General features: G+C 44.2%; 1 protein-coding gene across 1 annotated transcript in view; it reads right to left on the bottom strand.

Annotated features, from left to right (window-relative positions):
• Positions 1 to 18,092, bottom strand: part of DOCK5 (dedicator of cytokinesis 5) — a 78,240-nt gene extending 60,148 nt beyond the window's left edge. Inside the window, exon 1 of the mRNA XM_050715718.1 lies at positions 17,943 to 18,092. Within this exon, the coding sequence (XP_050571675.1) occupies positions 17,943 to 17,985 (43 nt within the window). The 5' untranslated portion in view covers positions 17,986 to 18,092. The remainder of the gene's footprint in view (positions 1 to 17,942) is intronic.
• Positions 18,093 to 19,981: the final 1,889 nt, after the last annotated feature.

Here is a 19,981-nt window from a genome sequence, read left to right as displayed (position 1 = left end):
GGTGTAGCAGGAAGGGCTGTGGATCAATAAAACCATGCAGGCTTCCTTTTGAGCACGGGGACACAGCCCAGGAGGTGTCACTCCCTGGGTGAAGCCAAGCACCGAGCAGCGTGCGGATGGACACGACTAATCCCATCGCCCTGTAGACTTAAGAGATTTAAACCGCAGCATCTTAGCCAGTTCCCAGCTTGGCTGATTACATTCTGGCTTCGGAAGTTTCCTCCCGTGGTTGCAGGCTCACTGCTTTATTTGCTGCCTTCAAATGATTTTTCAGGGATGGGCTCGACGTGAGGAAGAGCAGCCTTGTGGGAATGCACTTGCGCTTATCCCTGTAGGGATTCCTACACAGAATTTCTAGATGCCTTGGGTTTCTCCGGGACAAACAGACATTATATAAACACAAGCCTGTATTTTTCCATAGAATTGCTGCTTTAGCTTCGGACAAAAGCAGTTTGAGCAGCACCAAGCACCCAACAGAAAGGTGGGCGGGCATCAGACGAGCCTTTCTTCGGAGAGCACAGGCAGCTCTTTCAAAAGCCAAGAGCACAACAGCCACGAGAAGAGGGAGAACTAAATGCAGCTCCCTTCCCCTCCAAAAGCACGACAGCCCCAAGAGAAACAAGTAACTACTGCAGCTCCCTTTTCTCCCCCCTGCTTTACAGGGAAGATATCTCATCCCAAAATGCAGCATTTACAAGCTGAAGGAACACGCTTCTGCCACCGTACATCAAAGGCAGGCAAGATTTGTAATATCTTGCTTTGCTAGATTGAGTTAAGCAAGAACAGAGGGCCACTGTATATAAAGTCTCCTACCCAACGCTTATGTGCAAGGTTATAAAAGACAAATTGCTGGCATATTTTCCCTGGGAGCTCTGCTGTTTGCAACCGATGCTTCCTGCTGCTTCGAGTCAGCCCTGTCTGAAACTGTCCGTCCGCAGTTATTTGAACTGTTTAGCCTCTTTTTCATCATGTGTATTTAATCTGACCTCCTTCCAACTTAAAAGGAAGAGGAAGCCGCACACAACAAGCATGGTCACGGCACAAAAAAATAAAAATCCTTCCTATGAAAACCTGACAGTGCTGCAAGGAGGGAAGAAGAAAAAAAATAAACACTTCTGCCCCAGAATTTGTAGGAATATGTGAAGTTAAGTCTCTTCCCTTCAAGTTAAACTTCCATTGAGATTTTGTCCTTTGAAATTCACTTTAGAACAGCCTTTCTGTTCCTTTTGTTGCCCTGAATGAAAAGCAGCACTGAAGTCTAATACATGTATTCTGAACAAAGAAGCAGAGAAGAAAACCCCGATCCTTAAGAGATACTGGGTTTGTTTTAACGAACTTATTCTTCAAGCATAACTACAGGCAACGTGTTGTATTATTTAATTTGCCTGAAGGAGGCTCCCCAGTTTGTTTAGCAGAAAGTAGGATTAGGAAATATTTTCTTCAGCTGTGCATTCAGCCTGAGCGCTTCACCGGCACGGAAGGTCAGCAAAGTAAACACTGGAGGTGGTTTGAAGAGGGCAACAGATAACTTTATGGCCGATGACAGCAGCCAGAGTTACGTAGGTGAAGATAAGAAGCAATTTTCATGCTGCAGGGCAGAAGGCGACTCCTCAAAACGGATCCGGAGGAACTCCCCAGGCATTGCACAACTGGGTGAGCAAGGGGGATGTCAGGGGGTGCATGGCTCGGTCTGAAGCATCACCCAACAGTCATCACCAGGAGCAAGGACTGCATGTGGGGCAAAGGACACCTCCGGGGCAGCCTGGGCTTTCCAGGGCGCTGAACAATAGCTAGCAGTGAGCTGGAGGCTTCTGAGAAGGCAGAGTTGGATGCAGGCTGGCACAGGGCAGGGTTCTAATGGGATGAGCAGGTTTCGTTGTCAATCTCCAACTGTACAAAAGGACAAGATTAATCACAGCACACTCCTGATTCGCCAGAGGTCTGTCAGCAACAAACTGGGCCTGACCTGGCTTTTAGTGAAAGCAGTGGGAGTTCTGGCAAATATATCAACAAAACCAGGCTTATTCCTTCCCGTCCTATTAGCACCATTCATTTGGGAGGAAGGTGACAGTGCCGTCAGCTCCAGTGCCACGTGTATTGGCTCTTCAGAGTGCAGCTGAATACATCCCTGGACAAGTGACCTCCTGCACTAATGCAGCACCTTTCACATAACAGTGCTGACACACATTAGAGAGGTACTGATTGTTCTCTCTTACATGCAGGGAAATTGGAGGCAGAAGAACTGAACAGCACATAAGACTTCATCTGCAGCACACTCAGATGAAACCCAAATACTAATTCCTTGAGCCATTTTAGCCATAAGATCGTAACTCATTTTCAAGACAGCTCTAAAAGGGAAGCTTAGCTAAAACATCTGAAACTAAAATGAACGAGGCAGAAACTGTCACCTACCATTTTGCGTCTAATTCAAAGCAGAGTAACTTGCTTAAATGTATTTGAAATGTGGATTATTAGCCTGGAAAACACAGCCACTGCCAGATACGCTATTTCTTACTGGGCTCAAAATAACCAGCCCTCCACCCATCACAGAGACACGATAACAGCTTCCAAATACCACGTCCCACTTCTCTGAAGTCTGCCCTCACCACTATCTGATAGGAGAGGGCTGCGCCTTGCTTCCTCCGAACAAAGAATCACATTCAGTGCTGCAGCAACAACCAGACTTCGTCTCATTACATCTTTCAAGCGAGGAGTCAAAAACTTCTGTACGGAAACAGAAGTATGTGCCTTTATGCTGCAACAGCCCTGTGTTAAGAAGTGGCATTTAGGCTGGACAGACCCATTCGGAGAAGCCTGGTATGCTGTCTGCTGCCAAGACGTAACCAAAAAAACAGTGCCTTTATTTAAAAAACAAGGAACTGCCCAAGGAATTAATTCCTAATGGGAACAAAGGCTTTTTGATGTTTGAGCAAAAAACTTTCTTGTACTACCCAGGAATTTGTGTCTGAAAATTTGAAAATAGCGTAATTAAGATGTGTGTGGCAGATATCTTCAGAAAAAAAGCAAGTCGTGGTTCAACACTGGGAAACATACACGTCGTTATACAAAAAATGACCACTCCTGAAATGGCTGCGGCCGACATTCAGCCTCGATTCTGCATACTTCCAAGCAAATGCTCAGCATTTTGAATGTAAACCAGAATAGTGGCATTATTTGGACAGAAGGCCTAATTAACAGCCATTATTAGGCTTCAGAGTCAATCATCTGATGAGCTAGAAGTAGACCATGAATATCTTGTATACTTATTGTTTCGGGGTGACCTCTCACACAGGAGTACATTTGGGAGGATTTTTACTTAAAATCATTCAGAGTTATCTTAAAAATGAGCATTAAAAATGAACTGAGAAGTCAGATAATCTGCCTATGCATGAAAATACGGCATGGCCTTTCTAATTTGAATTCTAGAACTGTCAGTTTCGGTGTTAATTCCTTCCTTCTGAGAACCGTGAGGAATAGCAGAGGATTCACACTGTCCTCAACATGCTTCTAACACTGAAGAGTCCAGCCTAAGACTATGCCAATAACCAAATCCAAACAAGGATGGGAGCTGCTCACCTGCCAAGTGTGATTCCAGAAGCACAGCTGATAAAAAGCATGCTAAGATGTTTCAGACTTCCTCTGAATAACAGAGTATTATCCTGGAGATGGGACAGGCTAATAATCTAAGGTTTTTCAGTCTGCCCTGCACAAATGCTCTGATTGCCAGATTTGGGATTGGGAAAGATTTCCTCTTCAGTCCCGCTACCACCAACATTTGGATATTCCTGTCCCTCTCCATCACAGCCTGTGGATCATACGCCAGGATCAATGGTTTAATCTCTCAAAGCCTGGATTGCTTTAGAGAAACCCAACTTAACGACCTCACCCATGGGAAAAGGGACGGCTTCACAAGCATTACACAAATGTTCCAACTAGATGATCTAATGGTCTCTTATGGCTTTGCACTCTACCAACGAAAACCACAGTCAGTTCCACAACAATGCTCTGCATCAAGCAGCAGACCCAATGACAAATTACCCCGTACTTTAATTAGAGATTCGTAGGAGATTCGGATCAGGCTAGCTGAGATGATTCAGAACTGTTGAAGCAAAAGACATACTGATTATAAAGGAAAAAGAAATAATCTCCATCTTTTCATGCCTACAGAATTCCCATTAGTCATCTTCCCTTCAATTATTTATTGCAAAGCGTTTACACCACAGTGGTTGCTGCCTGAAAATAAAGGAGATTCTGTTCCCACGGTACATCTATCCTGCAATAAAAGACAGAGATATACATCCTAAACATAATGTTAATATTGATACCAGTAATATCATCTCAGTATAAACTGCTCTGCCTCTTCCTAAGCATGCCTGGGGTAGAACTAGCCAAACTGCAGCTGCTTCAGTGATCTGAGCCACACAGATACCCCAGTTAAGCTGACAAGACTGCACAGTACGTTTTCCTGATGACCAGTGACTTTTCTGGGCTTACTTTTGTATCAGTGGCTAGCAGAGTAAGGCTACAGAGTGTTGGTTATTGCATTATGACACACTAAACCGGTATGTGTATGGGCAGACACAACACTTGGAGAAGTCTTGAAATCTCTCCCGTTTTGCCACGAAGAGCATATTTTATAGTAGTCCCACATTTTGCCTGGACAAAAGAAATTTGAAGTCTTAGCCTCTCTTGCTGCTTCCTCCTCAAACTAGGCCATGGAAGTCAACAGCACAGAAAACCTACAGTAGGAAACCCACCAGAAACCAAGCCTATCCAAACACACTTGGGCATTCACGTAGACATATATCTGCTGTTTTTACATGTGTAGTCATTTTCTAAACTATCTTCCTGAAAACACGTACCAGAATAATGCACAACAGTCACAGTACATAATAGTAAGTATGCATTTTAATTTATATATAGGTAATACACACAAATTGTTAGCTGTGTAATTTTCTTCACCAGGCTCTCTACTTCCTTTTGTTATTTTCACTCTAAAGAGCCCTTAGGGGCTTTAAGCTCAGATAAAGAATTAATCTACATTAGCTGTCTCAGCTTATGTCTGGAGTAAGAGGGAATGCTGTGAGCCAATGGAGGAATAAATCAGAACCAGTGTGGGAGCCAACTCCTACACTACAGACAACGTATCCCAGTGCTTAATTTATCAAAATGAATTTCCTTCTACTACACCTACAATTCTAGCCTCCTTGGAACATCATGAAGTATCCCCTTTTGCAGATAGAAAAAAAGACAAAGAAAATAGCCTGGCCTCTCTCTTCTTGAAGATTCACACTTCTGTGAACATTTTTCAGGCTGCCTTGATCCATCTTCTTTCTACAACCATTTAAGGCTGCCTGCAAGCTCACCTAAACTGTACTTAAGAGGAATGCCCTTGGCTTTGTTCTTGTTGCTCTACCAGCCTCCATCTACCTCCTGCAGTCAATAATGCTGCCCACCTAACAGCGTTCAAACATACAAAGGGAAGATAAAATCATGAAGCGTTAATGTCAGTGTAAGACAGTTCTTAAGGCCGCAGTCTATTCCAGGTCTGGCTGAATTAAACCAAACAACGTGCAATAGCATGTCAGCGTTCAAGTGGAATGAACACATGTGGGAGCAGCCAATCTGGCACTCACGTGCTACAAGCAGCTTCCGAGTCCATAAAGATGACAACGCACCGCTTGTTGGTTCTGGAAGGTGCTCCTTGACTTCATGGTTCACAGTCCAGCTGCCAGAAGATCTTGCTGTTTAATTGAGCCAACCTTCCTTTAGTTGATAAAGGAGAAAAGCCACCAGTGACACTAAGCTGCCATTCGGAGTGGTACTCAATTCTGAGCAGTATGAAGCTGGCTCAGGGAAGGAAAGGTGCCACAACAGCTGCCAATGTTGTTATTACTACTGCAATCTGCGAGGTCTCAGACCCTGGTGCTATCAAAGCTGCATCTTTTACCAGCTCTAACTTCACGGAACACATCAATCTGGTGTGTTAATTATTTCATTCATTCACCACGACATACAACATTCAACTGCTTTGTGACACAGTGACCTTCCCAATACACAGGACACAACACAAGACTGCTCCTTTTCATCTACTGGCGAGGCTACAGGAACTAGATACCATAATGACAGGTGACTTATAGATCTCGTTAGGTTAAAAGGTGCCTGATATTATTGTAAGGTGCGTATCTTCCACGCCTTGCAGGTTTATTTTACCTCTTTGAAATCTGAGCAGTAACACCTAGCCTGAAAGACTAGTATTTTCCCAAAGATATATTAAATCACAGCCTTGTCCTTTAGAGCTATGTTCTAACCTCAAAACACTTTCATCTGTCACATGATCACAAAATTCAACAGTTTTACCACTGGCTGTGTCTGAATCTGGTTTGTATTCAGGTTAGCCCACTGGTATCATGAGAATTTCGAAAAAAAAAAAAAAAAAAAACTAAAAATATTACGCATCTTCTCTGCACTTTCTATTTTGGAGAGACTTGGAAGAGAACAGGCACATTAACACTCTGGGTTATCTCCTACAGAACAGGGGTCAGTACCTACAGCCTTCTGAATACTGCAGTATTTCCAGTCCAGTGTTGACAACTGCACCTATCTAGTAGAGGGTTTCAATCCAGTTTTCACAAAAGTAACCTCTGATTTTGAATGTTTCCATTTTTATGGCCTGTGAAGAAACAGATGCTCACTTACAAGGCACATACGATCACTACTGAAGTTTATGAAGTCTGTCTGTAGTCACCCTTTCTTTTGTCTCCACTCCTGCAAACGTACTTTCTGTGCCTAAAATGAAATAGCACAAGAGCAAGTTCTGAAACAAAATTTTCAAGCAGATTTGTAGAAACAAAAAACCAAACTAAAACAAAAAAACCCACCCAAGCAGCCATCACTTGATAAATTGGACTACTCAGCTAATTTCCAACTTGAAAGTGTGTGGCACTTTCAAAAGAATTAAGTGAATTTGCCACTGGCTTTAAATTACTGTCCTAGATCTTACTGGGCAAAACATCAAAGGAAATAAAAAGAAAACTTGGAAATACTACTGTACAGAACTGAGTGTTACTAATGAGTTTTCACTGTATGCATTACTTCCAGAGGGAGAGAGGGCAGAGAGATGAGAGGAGGTCTAATGAGTAAAACACTTGAGCACGGAGCCCAAATGTGCCTACAGGCTAGTCTTCACCATCAAGTTCACCTGAGTTAAAACTTCAGCATCGTCTCCTGCTAGCATCACACCTACACGCAGCAACCCTGAACTCAAGCTGACAGACCCACAGGGAAAACACAGCTAAGGGATCCCATTCCACCATCTGCAAACCCAGCGCACCAGAAACACAGACACAAATTTGTGTACGAATGTTCCCAGGCATCCAATACTTTCCCCTTGCCATCGATGTGCTCAGAAAGAGACAGACGAGCTCTCCCACAATTTGCATGAGATGAATCCATAGCACAGCTTGGCCTACTCTGTTTCAGGAAACTCAAGATACGCTGCCAAAAGCTTCTCTGCTGCCAGCAGACAGCACCTCCGTGGAAACTCGCCCTTGAGATAACTCATCCAGGCAGGACTAACAGGAGTAGCATTTCTAATACGCATAACCAGAGGGACTTCAGTCGGCCTCTGGACCTTCAGTGCCTCCTATTCCACGTGGGCTTCGTAACGGATTGCTCTTCATAATGGATGTCTGTGGTTTCATTTTATTCCCGTACGTTAAACTCCACTTCTATGCAGCTTGAAGCACCCATTACACTGTCAGAGCACTGAAAATGTAAGTGCTGCAAGAGTAAGACCTCCGACACGTAAGCTAGGTACTCCGATAAATAAATAAATACAAACACACACACACACACAAGCCCTCTTTCAGAACAAATAGGCCACTATTTATCTGTGACAGTTTGTAACAGCATTAGAACTATATAACTGAAGTTATAACCTGTTTTATTACCAGGGAGATCAAAGCACCACCCTTCCCAAGAACAAAAAATTATTACTACTGCCTTCGAATCTCAAGGAACTTTTTGCCCAGATTCAGCATTTTCCAGGCCGAGGCCCACTTCTATTGCAGCAACACCTCAAAAACTGTGAGTGCAAGAAGTGGCTAAAGACTCTCCACAGGACCATCATGACTTTTTTTTAGACACATCCTGACAATGTGCCAGACGCCTATCTGAAAGCTTCAAGAGGCTGCCAGAGCAATTCATCGTCTGAACAATACTCCCCCCTCTACTCCTGGGAGATCTTACTAGGAGGTACAGTCTGTACTGTACCAAAAAGGCTTTTTTTTTTTAATCATTTAAGCTGGAAACTTAAATTGTATTTGCAACTGGTCCAACCAGGACTCTAACACCCTCAGTCTTTGAAGCCAGCCGTGAATTGTCCACCTAGAAAGCTGTCCAGTAATTCCTATTTATGTTCCTGGCAAATGCGCCTAAATTCATGACATTATTTTAGGCATCCTACCATAAATTAAATGCACTGGACCTGAAAACACAGTTCTCATTTGGTAGCAAGGGGATAAATGCATATATGACTTGGGACTAAGATAGTTTTAAGCTTGGCCACGTTTGTGTCTTTACCATGTTAGCATGTAAAAGAAACTCTGACAAACTTTTGTTGTACATTTTTCCACTTTTTAATGACAGGGCGAGATTATTATACCTTTATTCTTTCTTCATCAATCTGTTATTGGTTGAAGTTTTCCCAGTTTCTAAACTTTCATTAGTAACTTCCATAGCTCCTAACTGCATTTGTGCTAGCAAACACAACCCCATGGCAAAAGAAGAACTACAGGAATGTGCAAGAGGCCAGTGTGAAATTCAGAACCAGTCGGCACAGCCGGTACTAGTGAAGTTGATATTTCCAGCCTGTTGACACCTCTGAACAATTAGGCTCATATCTAATTAACAGGAGACACCTCAGCAGAAGCTCCAGAATGCAAGTAGCAGTTTTGGATGCTTCACAAGAGCTAAAGAGGCTTGACTGTTAAGAAGATGGAGTGAGACAGATCCTGAAAATCAAGACTGTCATGTCTCAAGCTCGATACCCAGAACTAAAGCAGCCAAAAGTCACAAGACACTTGCAGAAATATTGCTTCTACTTTGCAAAGTAAGAATAAGCCAAGGAATGGGTACAAGTCCTTTGCACGTCAGCAATGCCTTTGAAGTCCAGAGGATTAGTTTCACAGGGAACTACTTAAGAAATAGAGTAAGCACCAAAAGCAAGGGAAGACAGACTCAAGCTAATACAGATTAGCAAAAAAAGAGAAAGGACTCTGGGAGCGATAAGTTGCACTGGGAACTTACACACCAAATAAACTTTAGACACAGCCAATAAATTGAGGAACTAAATTAAAAGAATAAATGCCACCATTAACTCAGGACAGAAAATATCATATATCGCTCTGAAGAGTCCAAACTTCTTGCTGTCAACAGCACCAAGGTTTTTACCTTTCCCTGTTGAAAGCTTTGTAGTTATTACCTTCAACATTAACTGGTAGACACAAATCGTAATAAAGCAAATGGAGGAAGAACACGAGTAGTTATGGAAAATGTGCATAGCACTAGAGAGGAAGACAGCTACTTCTACACTGGGACTGGGTTCACAGTAGCTTCTCTCTGTCCTGGTCAAAGAAGAGTTGGGAGGGCTCTAGATATTCTGGAAAACAAAAACAAACAAACAAACCAAACCCCTACTTTGCTCTGTAATTACAGTATCTCCCTGTATTGGTTCCACTACAAACTCTGTAGGTACATGAGAACTAAGAAGTTAACTTTATTTTCATTTTCTATCATGGAAAGAAAGGAGCAACAGGCTGCCTTTTGTTTTTACTGAGCCACAGTAAAGATCAGGAAACTAATTTTAGGAAACTGGTAAGGGAAACACTCCAGTCAAAGTACGAAAGTGCTGTTTAGCTTCTGTGGAGAGCGAATCCTAAGGCTATTAAATTCTAGACTTTGGATTTATAACAACTGTTATTAGCAAACAGGTAAGGTTTGTCTTTTAATTCTTTCTCCACTTTAAATGCTGAAATCTAAACTCACTATCCTTATCACAGACTTAGGAAGGTTTGCCCAGAGCTAAAAACATCTATTACAAAGTATAACTAGGTATGGATTGTAGAGCTTTCCCACCTGTGCCTCCTTCCCTTTCATTACCACAACGCAGGCTATGACGGCGGTAAGCTTCAAGAAGCCAGGGTTGCTCGTAGCTGCAGAGCAGATTGCTGATTTATTCACTCTCTGGCTGCAAGCTGAAATCCAGCACTGCTTCTGTTTCTATATAATTTAAAATAATGATTCCAAACACATTGAGATTTAATTGGCTGTCAGAAAGTAAACACAAATAAAACATGTATGGGGCCATGCAAAATTAAAAGAAACATTTAAGTCTCCCCCCTTACTTTTATTGTTTGATTTTATTGTTGCTCTTTTGCTGTCACAACAGGGTCTTCTGTGCTATGTGCTGTAAGTTTCAAAAAGACTAAGGCACTTGCAAAAATGAGTAATCCTATAGAAGACTAATAATGGGATGCATTATACTCTGCTGACATATAGAGAGCACCCATAAAACAGCTGGCAGGCTTGACCTAATGTTCTGCCATGATGATATGATCTGCAAATCTGAGCTGCTGCCGGCGAGACAATGGCTGTAACTCGAGAGACTAGCTGCAAATTTTGGCAGGCGGGGTTTCCACCCAACAACGCTTATCTGCCCTTAAAGTTACAACTGAGCAAATCTTGCCCATAATAACCTCTGTCAGCTCTTCGTTCCCAGACAGAAATAATTGGAAAGTTACAATCTGGTAACATGGATAGGAATGAAGAGAGAGAGCACAAGGATGCTGGAAACACAGGGATGGGAAGAGACCTTGCAGCAACGCAGCTACACTCACCATTTAACAGTACAGCTTCTGCGCCTTTGACAAAGAAACGTGTCAGAAGAAAATAGTACAGCAAAGCATGCCTAAGCATGATTTGGGATCCATCTAAAAATTGGATAAGAAGCCACAACTGGAATTTTCCAAGGATGCGAATGAAATACAGCTTTCAACAGTCCCCGGTTTGGGGTGTTAACTCTGTCTGGCTCCCAGTTAAAATCCAGGTACAAAAGCCCCAGTCCATCGCTGCTCCAGGCACAGGTCCTTCCTTCCTGGTTCCAATGGCTACACACAGCGCTGCTCTTAAAATACCTCTCCCTAACATTTGCTCCCACACATAAATCCAGCCAGGCACAGCTCATCCTTATCGCATACGCTTCATTTCCACTGTTACATCTTCGTTCAGTAATTCAGTTTCACCTCAAAGCCGCACGCTTCTTGTTTCTGTTACTCCATTACTGCCACTTCTCCGCATTCCTTTCTGTAAGGGGAAGGAGGGCCAGGAAGCAATCACTTCATCAGATCTCTCTTTTTTTTTTTTTTTTTTTTTTGCTTTCTCATTCTTCAAGTGAAATGAGCAGTATCCAATAATTCTTTACACAAAAGAAAACACAAACAAGCAAACAAAAAAGCTAAGCAGCTGCACCAATACTTAAGAGGTACTTCTTAAGAGGTACTTCTCTCCATCCATTCCTGGAAAAAAGAGACTTTGTTCAGCTGTTCTGTTGTGAAAACTCAGAATTTCTATCAACCCTGACCAAAAATAAAAGTGAAAAAAGCATAAACATGCACACACAGGCACAAAAAATCTGGTAGATAGCTCAGGAGAGCTCCCACCCTGTGGTCTCCAGCACTGCCCCTCCCTCACAGCCTCTTCTAAATAAAGAATTTTCCACTTACTGGACACATGCACTCGGACTGCTCTTTTACCAATTTAGCACAGATGAAGTTCCTTTCAGAAACACACAGAAGAGAAGAACAGGACGCACGTTTGTACAAACAAATTCTGAAGTACATGACAACTTTATTTTGTGTTGAGTGAAAGCCACTGGAAGACGGAGAGAGTGAGAATCTCGAATCTGAGAGCTTGCAAGAAAAAAGGTTAAGTGCACGTTTCAGAACAACTGGTCAGCAAAAAGCAGTGCAGTGTGCTTTTTGAATGAGGATGTATTAATGCAGTTGAAAGCATTATATAAAAACGGGAGATCCAAAATGAATCAAGATGCAGTAAGACGTGACATGGCTTTTTCTTGCTCCCAATTCAGTCCTGACAGTATTTTGCACAAATTCAAGAGGGAAAGGTTAAATCACATAAAAAAAAAAAGAAAAAAAAAAAAGAGGATGCTTAATAAGTTAATGTATTGACAAACCAGGTGCATAAAACCACTCAGTGCTTTTCTATACATAAACGTCTACTGAAGTGAAGTGAGTTTTAGGTTTTCCTTTTGAAATAAGAAAACGTGTTGCTGCCCACATGGCAATAAATGGGGCTTCAATCCAGCCTGAACTTATTGCTAACCGATTAGCTGACATTAAAATAAATCCACTTTAAACTGATGAAGAATATTCATGCAGGGTTTTGCACCAATTTAGGTAAATATATTATCATCGTCCCGTTCTCCCCCTTTTTAAGCAACATCTCACATAAAGGTAACCTGATGTGGTTCTAAATGTCTGGTTTGATATCCTAAAGCACACTTTTCTGAAAAAAAGAAAAATTTACTTAATCTGGGCTACTCGTACAGCCAGGTATTCTTGCATCCAGATGCAGCCAGATTCTTGCATCCTTCTGGAGCCTGGTCAGGAAAGCAGCACACCAGAGTGCACTTAACGTTTCCAATTAGCAGCAGCCTGCAGGAAGGGGAGCACAAGGCAAGCAGCAAGTTGAAACAAATATGAAATTTGCTCTAATTTGACATGATGTACTGCTATCAGTGCTGTGAGCCTCCTTTGATCACAGACTGTATTTCGAGACAACTTTGCAGAAGATATATGAAGTCTAAACACGAAACCAAGACCTGATGGCCAAGCGTATCAGAAGTCATCACAAATCAAACCATTAGTAAGAAAACCTTATTCTGCAGCACTCTCTCTTCCTCTCTGATCTTTTGCATTTCTGCTCACATAAATCACGAATGTAGCTGCCAGGCACTGGTTTACATTTGAAAAATTACTGCCATTCCTAAGACATGACGCAGCTGATTGTAACTCAACCACCACATGGTATTTCAGCAGAGTAAATACTTCTTTGCGACAAGAATAGTCCTACGTGCTGGTCCCTCCAGCAGGGAAAAATATAATGGGTTTAAAAGGTCACCAATAACTATTAGGGGTAATTACCTGTCTGTTAAAAAAAATAAAAATCTATTCAACACCCCCCCAATAAAAGATGATAGATTGAAAACTCGGAGGCTGCTACTTGCCCCTGTAACAAATAGCTGCTCTTGGTAACATGGCCGAGGTATTTCAGCCCTAGCAAATAGCCCTGCTGCTTTTGGAACTGGATCAAAACAAGCCATCCCCTTTCAAACAGCCACCCGTGTATTTGCATAGCTGAAATACAACATGTAAATCCCTGGAATGGGATGTGAAGAGGCAGAGAAAGCTTGGGAATTAAAGCTGCCCAGAAGTTTCTCAACTTTTTTCTTTAAAAACGCACCAGACGAACCAAAATACTTTCCACTAAACTAGTTGAAGTGCTTTGTTCAATCAGATTCCCTTGGACCCAACATTTTACAACACTTTCTACACAAAACATGACTGATTTTACTCTGAGTCTATAAAGATTACTAAGATACAAACAATTCATTGATATACCTCATTGACCAGTGAAGTTTTCTGGGCTCATAATAACATACGAAGTTATACATTTAACAATTTCGGAAGACCATAGGCAACAAATAATACCTTTGGTTTCTCCTGCTCCTTCCAAGCAGAACATGGCAATTTGTGGCTTTCGGTCTTTTGCTGCAAGCTCTAAGTTTGCTGTTGGGTTGAAGCACTTCGTGGTGTGTGGAGCAAATGCTCCATTACAGCCTTCAACTGCAGAGGCTCAGACACGATAACCTGCCCAGCCCTTTCCCAGTCCCAGCACACAAGCTCTATGAACAGCCGTTATCCCCAAACTCCAGGTAAATAGACATTTCAAGAGGTAACCACAGCAGTGCATCCAGGTGCAAGCCACCAATCCCACCCAAACACAAGCTGTTCTGGACCTCACCTCTCTAAGCTCTTTCAGTAGAACTCCAGTTAACTTCTCATTGTGGGAGACCAGATTTGTGGATTGAAGGGTAGATGCATACACAGATCAACTACAGAACTGCAAATAAACACTTCTCATCCTGTTAGCTCACAGTCAAAGGTGACATAGAAAGCATGTGTACCTGCCACATCATTACTGTCATCTGGAAACAGCTCTGGCTGAAAACCCAGCACTTTTTATTTCTGAACTGGTTTTGAGCTGGCTCAGTTCCCTGCCCTGGCTTACCACGCTGCCATTGCTGCTTTTTCAGAATGTTACTGCATGAGGCAGCAACCAAAAAAAGGGGTCCAACTACTTTTTCTGATAGCAGCCTGGGTTTACACTGCAATGGAACATCTTATCAGGGGGACTGGACTAGATGATCTTTCAAGGTCCCTTCCAAACCCTAGCATTCTGTGACTCTGTGATCTTATCGTTCCACAGACTCCAGATTTCTCTCATACTTCATGCTGAAGCCAAGCACCAAGAGCACGGTCTTTTCCAGTCCACAAGGAACACTTACAGGTTAAGAGCAGATGATGACTGAAGAAAGAATTGCTTTTACAACTGAAGTGGAATACTTAAGCTAAAGTTAATGCAAGCCTGTGTCACTGCCAGCAGAAACGAAAAAAAAAAAAAAGAAAAAAAAAAGATTTAATTGTGGATTCCCTAAGTTAATCATTTTAAAACAAGCAGAAAATAAAAGTTAAAAGCTGCAGGGAGCCATTCAGGTATTCTTTCCTCCACTGTAAACTCTTTTGACAGAAAAGAGTCTGCATGAAAGCCATTCTGCAAGTGCCAACTTCTTTTTTGAGAAAAGCACTGCTCCAAGAATAGGTTACTTCATTGAGTCTGGAGCAAAGACCGTCCAACTTCAGTATCTTTCCTTCCCAAACTAGAGGTGAGACATATTGCAAGGAAGCTTAGGGAGCCCCCAGTTGTTGCTTCAAAAGGCATGATGTTGCCCATCAGACGATCAGCAGCGGTTTTGTCCCTTTACAAGGCTCAAGGTTCCAAACTCACATCTGTTACTGGGTTGAAAATTCATTGGGAGTGAGAAACTGCAAGTCATTTGCCTCTCATACATGTTTCCCTTAGGATGCTGTAATTTCCAGTTTCAAACTCAGTCCATATGCCATCAGCAGTATCCACGCTAAAGGTAGCAGTCACCAGGTTTAACCAATTGAGAACAAAACTCCTAGAAGGCAGCAAATCCATTTGAACCCTCAATCTGTAGAATATAACCCAGGAGATAAACCATTCTGAACTGAACTGCAAAGATTAGACAAGTGACACTGAATCACACCGTTAACTTCCCGGAATTTCCTACAGTGTTGGTATGATTTACAGGGGTGTATTTAGAAAAATAAATAAAAAACCAAGCAGTTCTGGGTTAGTTTCCAAAGCGCAGATTACTAACAAACCCAGCCTGTTTGTTGTTTCTAAAAGGAATGAACTTGTAGCTTTACATTTCACAACCATCAACTTACCCATGCTACCAGTGAATGAAGTTCTTACCATCCAAGGGCCCATACTACAAGAACCAGTGGCATTACCCTCATCGCAGCCACCTTCATATTTTGTACCACCTGGCACCTTGGCTAGCAGCCATTATCAGCACAAGAAGCTCACAATTTCCTTTCAATCCACGTCAACTTCTTTAGACGGAGGCATCAGCAGAAAAAGCTTAATGCCCCCGCTCTGGGCTTTTCCATACACAAGCGGACCTTTTCCATCTCATGTGATCAGTCTACATTCTATCCTAAGCATTAGTACCCCTACAGACTGAAATCTAGATCCTACAAACAGCACAAACACACTTAGTCTACCTATGATGAGTAGGCCCGATTATTGTTTCTGACAGTCGTATTAAGCACAAACGCAGAGAGGACTGGCACCTGAGTGCAAAGCTTTAACACAGCACAGGATGCAACCGTAGATAGGAAACTGAGGTCTGTGAATATCAAACTGACAAAATTAAGATTCATTAACACCACGTATCAAACACCGCCTGATAAAAGTTTGTCACTGCGTAAATAATTCTGTTTACTGCCTGCGGATTAACCCCCTCAGTTGTGTTGCAAAATAAAAGCAAGAGTCGAAGCATTACAGCCTCTAGGTGAGTTTGGTCCATGAGTCTGCAGGCAGGGGAAGTGAGTATCCTTTTTACAGAGCTGTCTGAACGCACAGACCTACGGGGACACTTCCCACCAGCACTTCTTGGTCGGTAACATAAGGGAAGAGGCAGTTTTTCCTCCACCCTGCTTACTCACAAGCCTTTTGTGGAGAGGAGATGTCATAATCAGCAGTTGGCTGAAGCCAATGCACAAAAATCACCCCGGAAGCAAGATGAAATGTTGACTAGAGGAGTGCCTCTGATTCATCCCGCTGCCCAAGGCCATTCTTCAGGTAGCAGAGCCTTACTCAAAGGTGTGCTTAAAAAAAAAAAAAAGCTCAGAAAAAAACACACAACGATCTAGCCGAGCCATTCACATTATGATTATGTAGCTTACTTGGTTGTAATACCCATTTTTAATTCCTGACGCTCGGAGTAATCTCACTAAGTCATACACATGGGTTCCCACGTACAAAGAGCCTGGGCTGTTAGCTGCACAGAAAGCAAAGTTCAGGGTGTACAGCACTCCACACCCTCCCGGTTACCAGAGCAGAACTAGATAAGGCCGTGCTGCATACGGTACCTCTGAAGTTATTTAGCCAAACTTAAGCCACAGTCCTGCAAGAAGCAGGCTGCCTCCCTGCAAAGCCACTTTGCAATCGAGTTGGTTTTCATATTCACTACGCAAAGCTGCGCTGGATGAGGTCCCTCATTTTTCAGCCCATGGACTGAACTTGAACAAGCAACCTCATGGGAGCTGGGGCAACTGACACTTTGCAAGCATGAAATTACAAATTTGCCTCGCATCAAAAAAAAAGTCCACTGAGGAACACAGAGGGCACAAAAGATCGCCCTGCATTAAAATAAACTGTAAGGAGCTGCTTGTGTCAGTCATGGTTTCCTGCCCATCGTTCCCATCCAATTCTTGCAATCAACCTCAGAATTGTGTGGTTTTTGATTTGTCACGCTCGCAAGAAAACGGGAACTTATCGGCAGCACCACTGGTTATGTTCTGCCTAGAGAGAAGCGAGCCAGTACTCAACCCACTCCTTTTAATTGTTATCGGGACAGGGCAGAAGGCACAAGGTGCCAGTTAAGCCTTCACTGCTCCTCCCCTCACCTCAAAATATCACCGTCAAGATTTCCACCCCCCTGCAAAGACATCCCCCAGAATCCCCAATTCCCACATTACAAACTTCTTATCCTGACGTTACTTTTCCTATCCACATCTCCGTTTGGGGACAACAGCAGGCATTTTTGCAGCTACGTTAGATCTCTCTGTGATGTTAAACACGCTGCGGAGGCAAAACTACAAAGGTCAGTCCTGAGCCCAGAAACCCAGAGCTCCAAGGGCAGGCGCTGAACGCAGCCTCCATCCCCACGGGTCCAAAGAGCGGATGCCGGCGGCTGAAACTTGAAAGTGGAAGAGGGCAGAAACTGAAAAAAAAAAGAAAGTAACAGTGGAGGAAGCGTGCAGAGGAGAAAGGAACCGGGGGTCCCCGGGGCTGAGGAGCTGGGGAGGAAGAAAAGGCACAGAGCAGGGGAAGCAAAGGGACGTGCAGCATGGGGAGGGCTCCGGGGGGAAAGGCACAGCTAGCAGGGAAGGGGGGAGCAAGGAAAGGGGGAGCAAAGAAAGGGGGAGCAAGGGAAAAAGGGGGAGCAGAGGAGCCGGGCAGGGGGAGCAGCTGGGGCTGGCACTCACCGACGCCGTACTTCTCCCGCTTGGTGGGGATCCAGCGGGCCATCCCGGCGGCGCTTCCCCCGGCTCGGCTCGGCCCGGCCCGGTCCCTGTGCCGCCACCGCCCGGCCCGGGCCGCTCCGCCATGCGGGACAACTGCCCGCAGCCGCCCGAGTGCCGGCCGCCGCCGAGCGGCAAGGAGCGGAGCGGAGCGGAGGGGAGGGAACAAGGCCGGGGGCGGCCCGGCACGGCTCGGCTCGGCACAGCACGGCTCCGCCCGCTGGGACTCACCTGCGGCCGCTCCTGCTGCTGGAGCAGCCGGGGTCCCGCTGGCTGCAGGCTTTGCTCGAGCAGTGAACCATTAACGAGGAAGGAAACAAAAGGGTTAGTTTAAAAGTAGTGTGTAAGAAAAAAAATAGAAAGCTCACAGGGCTGCGCTCTGCTCGAGACACAAGGCTCTTGTTTGTGGGGTTGGGTTGGTTCCTGGCGTAAGCCTCCGGTGCACTGGGACCTGCTGGAGTATTTGAAACTGGTGACAGAGACACAGAATGATTAAGGTTGGAAAAGCCCTCCGAGATCATCTGGTCCAACCGGCCCCCTACCACCACCGTCACCCACTGACCACGTCCCCAAGCACCACGTCCAGCCTCTCCTTGAACAACCCCAGGGACGGTGACCCCAGCACCTCCCCGAGCATCCCGTCCCACCGCCCGACCTGCCCTGGGCTGTGCGGACAGCTGGGGGTTTTTACAAAGTGCCAGGTCGAACCTGGGAAGGTCCAGGTCCTCCTCATCCCTCGGGGGCTGGAAGTCACCAATGTGCTTTTTATCTTTGCATTATGCCTGTCTCCCACGGCAGGCAGTGAACAGTGCAATCAGTCTCAATATTTGAAAACACAACCACCTGTATACCCGCACTAAAGCAGGAGAATCTGGAGAAATAATCTCATTCTCTTCCAAGGGAGAAGCACTAGGGGCAGCCCTGCTGCTCAGCTCATCTTGCCCTGGGCAGATCACTTCGTGGCTGATTCCCAGCCTCCATCCCTCCTGCATGTTCAGAGCATACTTTCCATACCATGCTCTCCCACCTGTGTTTCTTCTAAATTTAATTTGCCTTCATCTTCACTGATGCCTCTAAGTGGCAGAGTAACATAAATGAGAGTTAATTACTGGTAATTTGCCCTCTCCAACAAATAAACTTGTTCTTCGCCAGCCAAAACTTTAAACCTAAGGCCACTTGATATCACTATCACAGCACCACTGTACAATATTTTGTGCTTTTAACAATACCTGGTGGTCTGTCATCCGACAAGAATGTGCGGCCTACGAATTTGTTGCGTGCCCAGTCCATTACTCATCCAGCTGTGATGTGCTGTAACGTTACGCCCAGTTCCCACTAGAGAGCCAAACCCTTCTCTCAAACGATGTTTTGATCTCCCTAGGGCTGCTCGCGACACGACTGGGGTGCTCCCAACTTTGTTCAGCTGTGTACTGCTGAAGCACCGAGCTGCAGAAGGTTAAATGTGGACACGGGCTCTTTTGGTACCTGCACGGCACCTGAAGGGCCCACACGGAGTTTGTCAGTATGTGGAACAAGTTATAACAACAAAACAGCAAGATTTGCAAGCTGGAACTGGTTAACTAATCTGTTCTGTACAAAACACTAACTCAACTCAGCCAACTGTGCCTCTGATGCTGTACTGACACCTACCTGAAGGCGTTGTCCTTATCCACAAAGCCTACAGTACCTCTAGCTAAAGATTCGGTAGTGCCACTAAACGCAGCCCTTGTAGGGTTTTTGTGGAGAGCTGAGGGCTCACAGGAACGCGGTGGGGACATCCAACAACTTCATGCACTTGTATCAAGAACAAACACTGGGGTATTTTGCAAATCCTTCTACTCTCAAAGATTCACCCAAACTTTTTTCTTTTAATGGAAGCTTAACACTGCAAACTTCTTGGAGACCTTAACACAAGGAACAACGCAATTAGGCTATCAAGACAACCAAACTGGGTGATGGTCAGTCTAAGCCCCTCTGATCTGACCTTGGACTGTCTGGATTCC

The sequence above is a fragment of the Cygnus atratus genome, chromosome 27 (assembly GCF_013377495.2).
Source record: "Cygnus atratus isolate AKBS03 ecotype Queensland, Australia chromosome 27, CAtr_DNAZoo_HiC_assembly, whole genome shotgun sequence".
Taxonomy (NCBI): Eukaryota; Metazoa; Chordata; class Aves; order Anseriformes; family Anatidae; genus Cygnus; species Cygnus atratus.
Note: the sequence above shows the minus strand (reverse complement) of the source record. Positions and strands in the feature narration are given on the sequence as shown.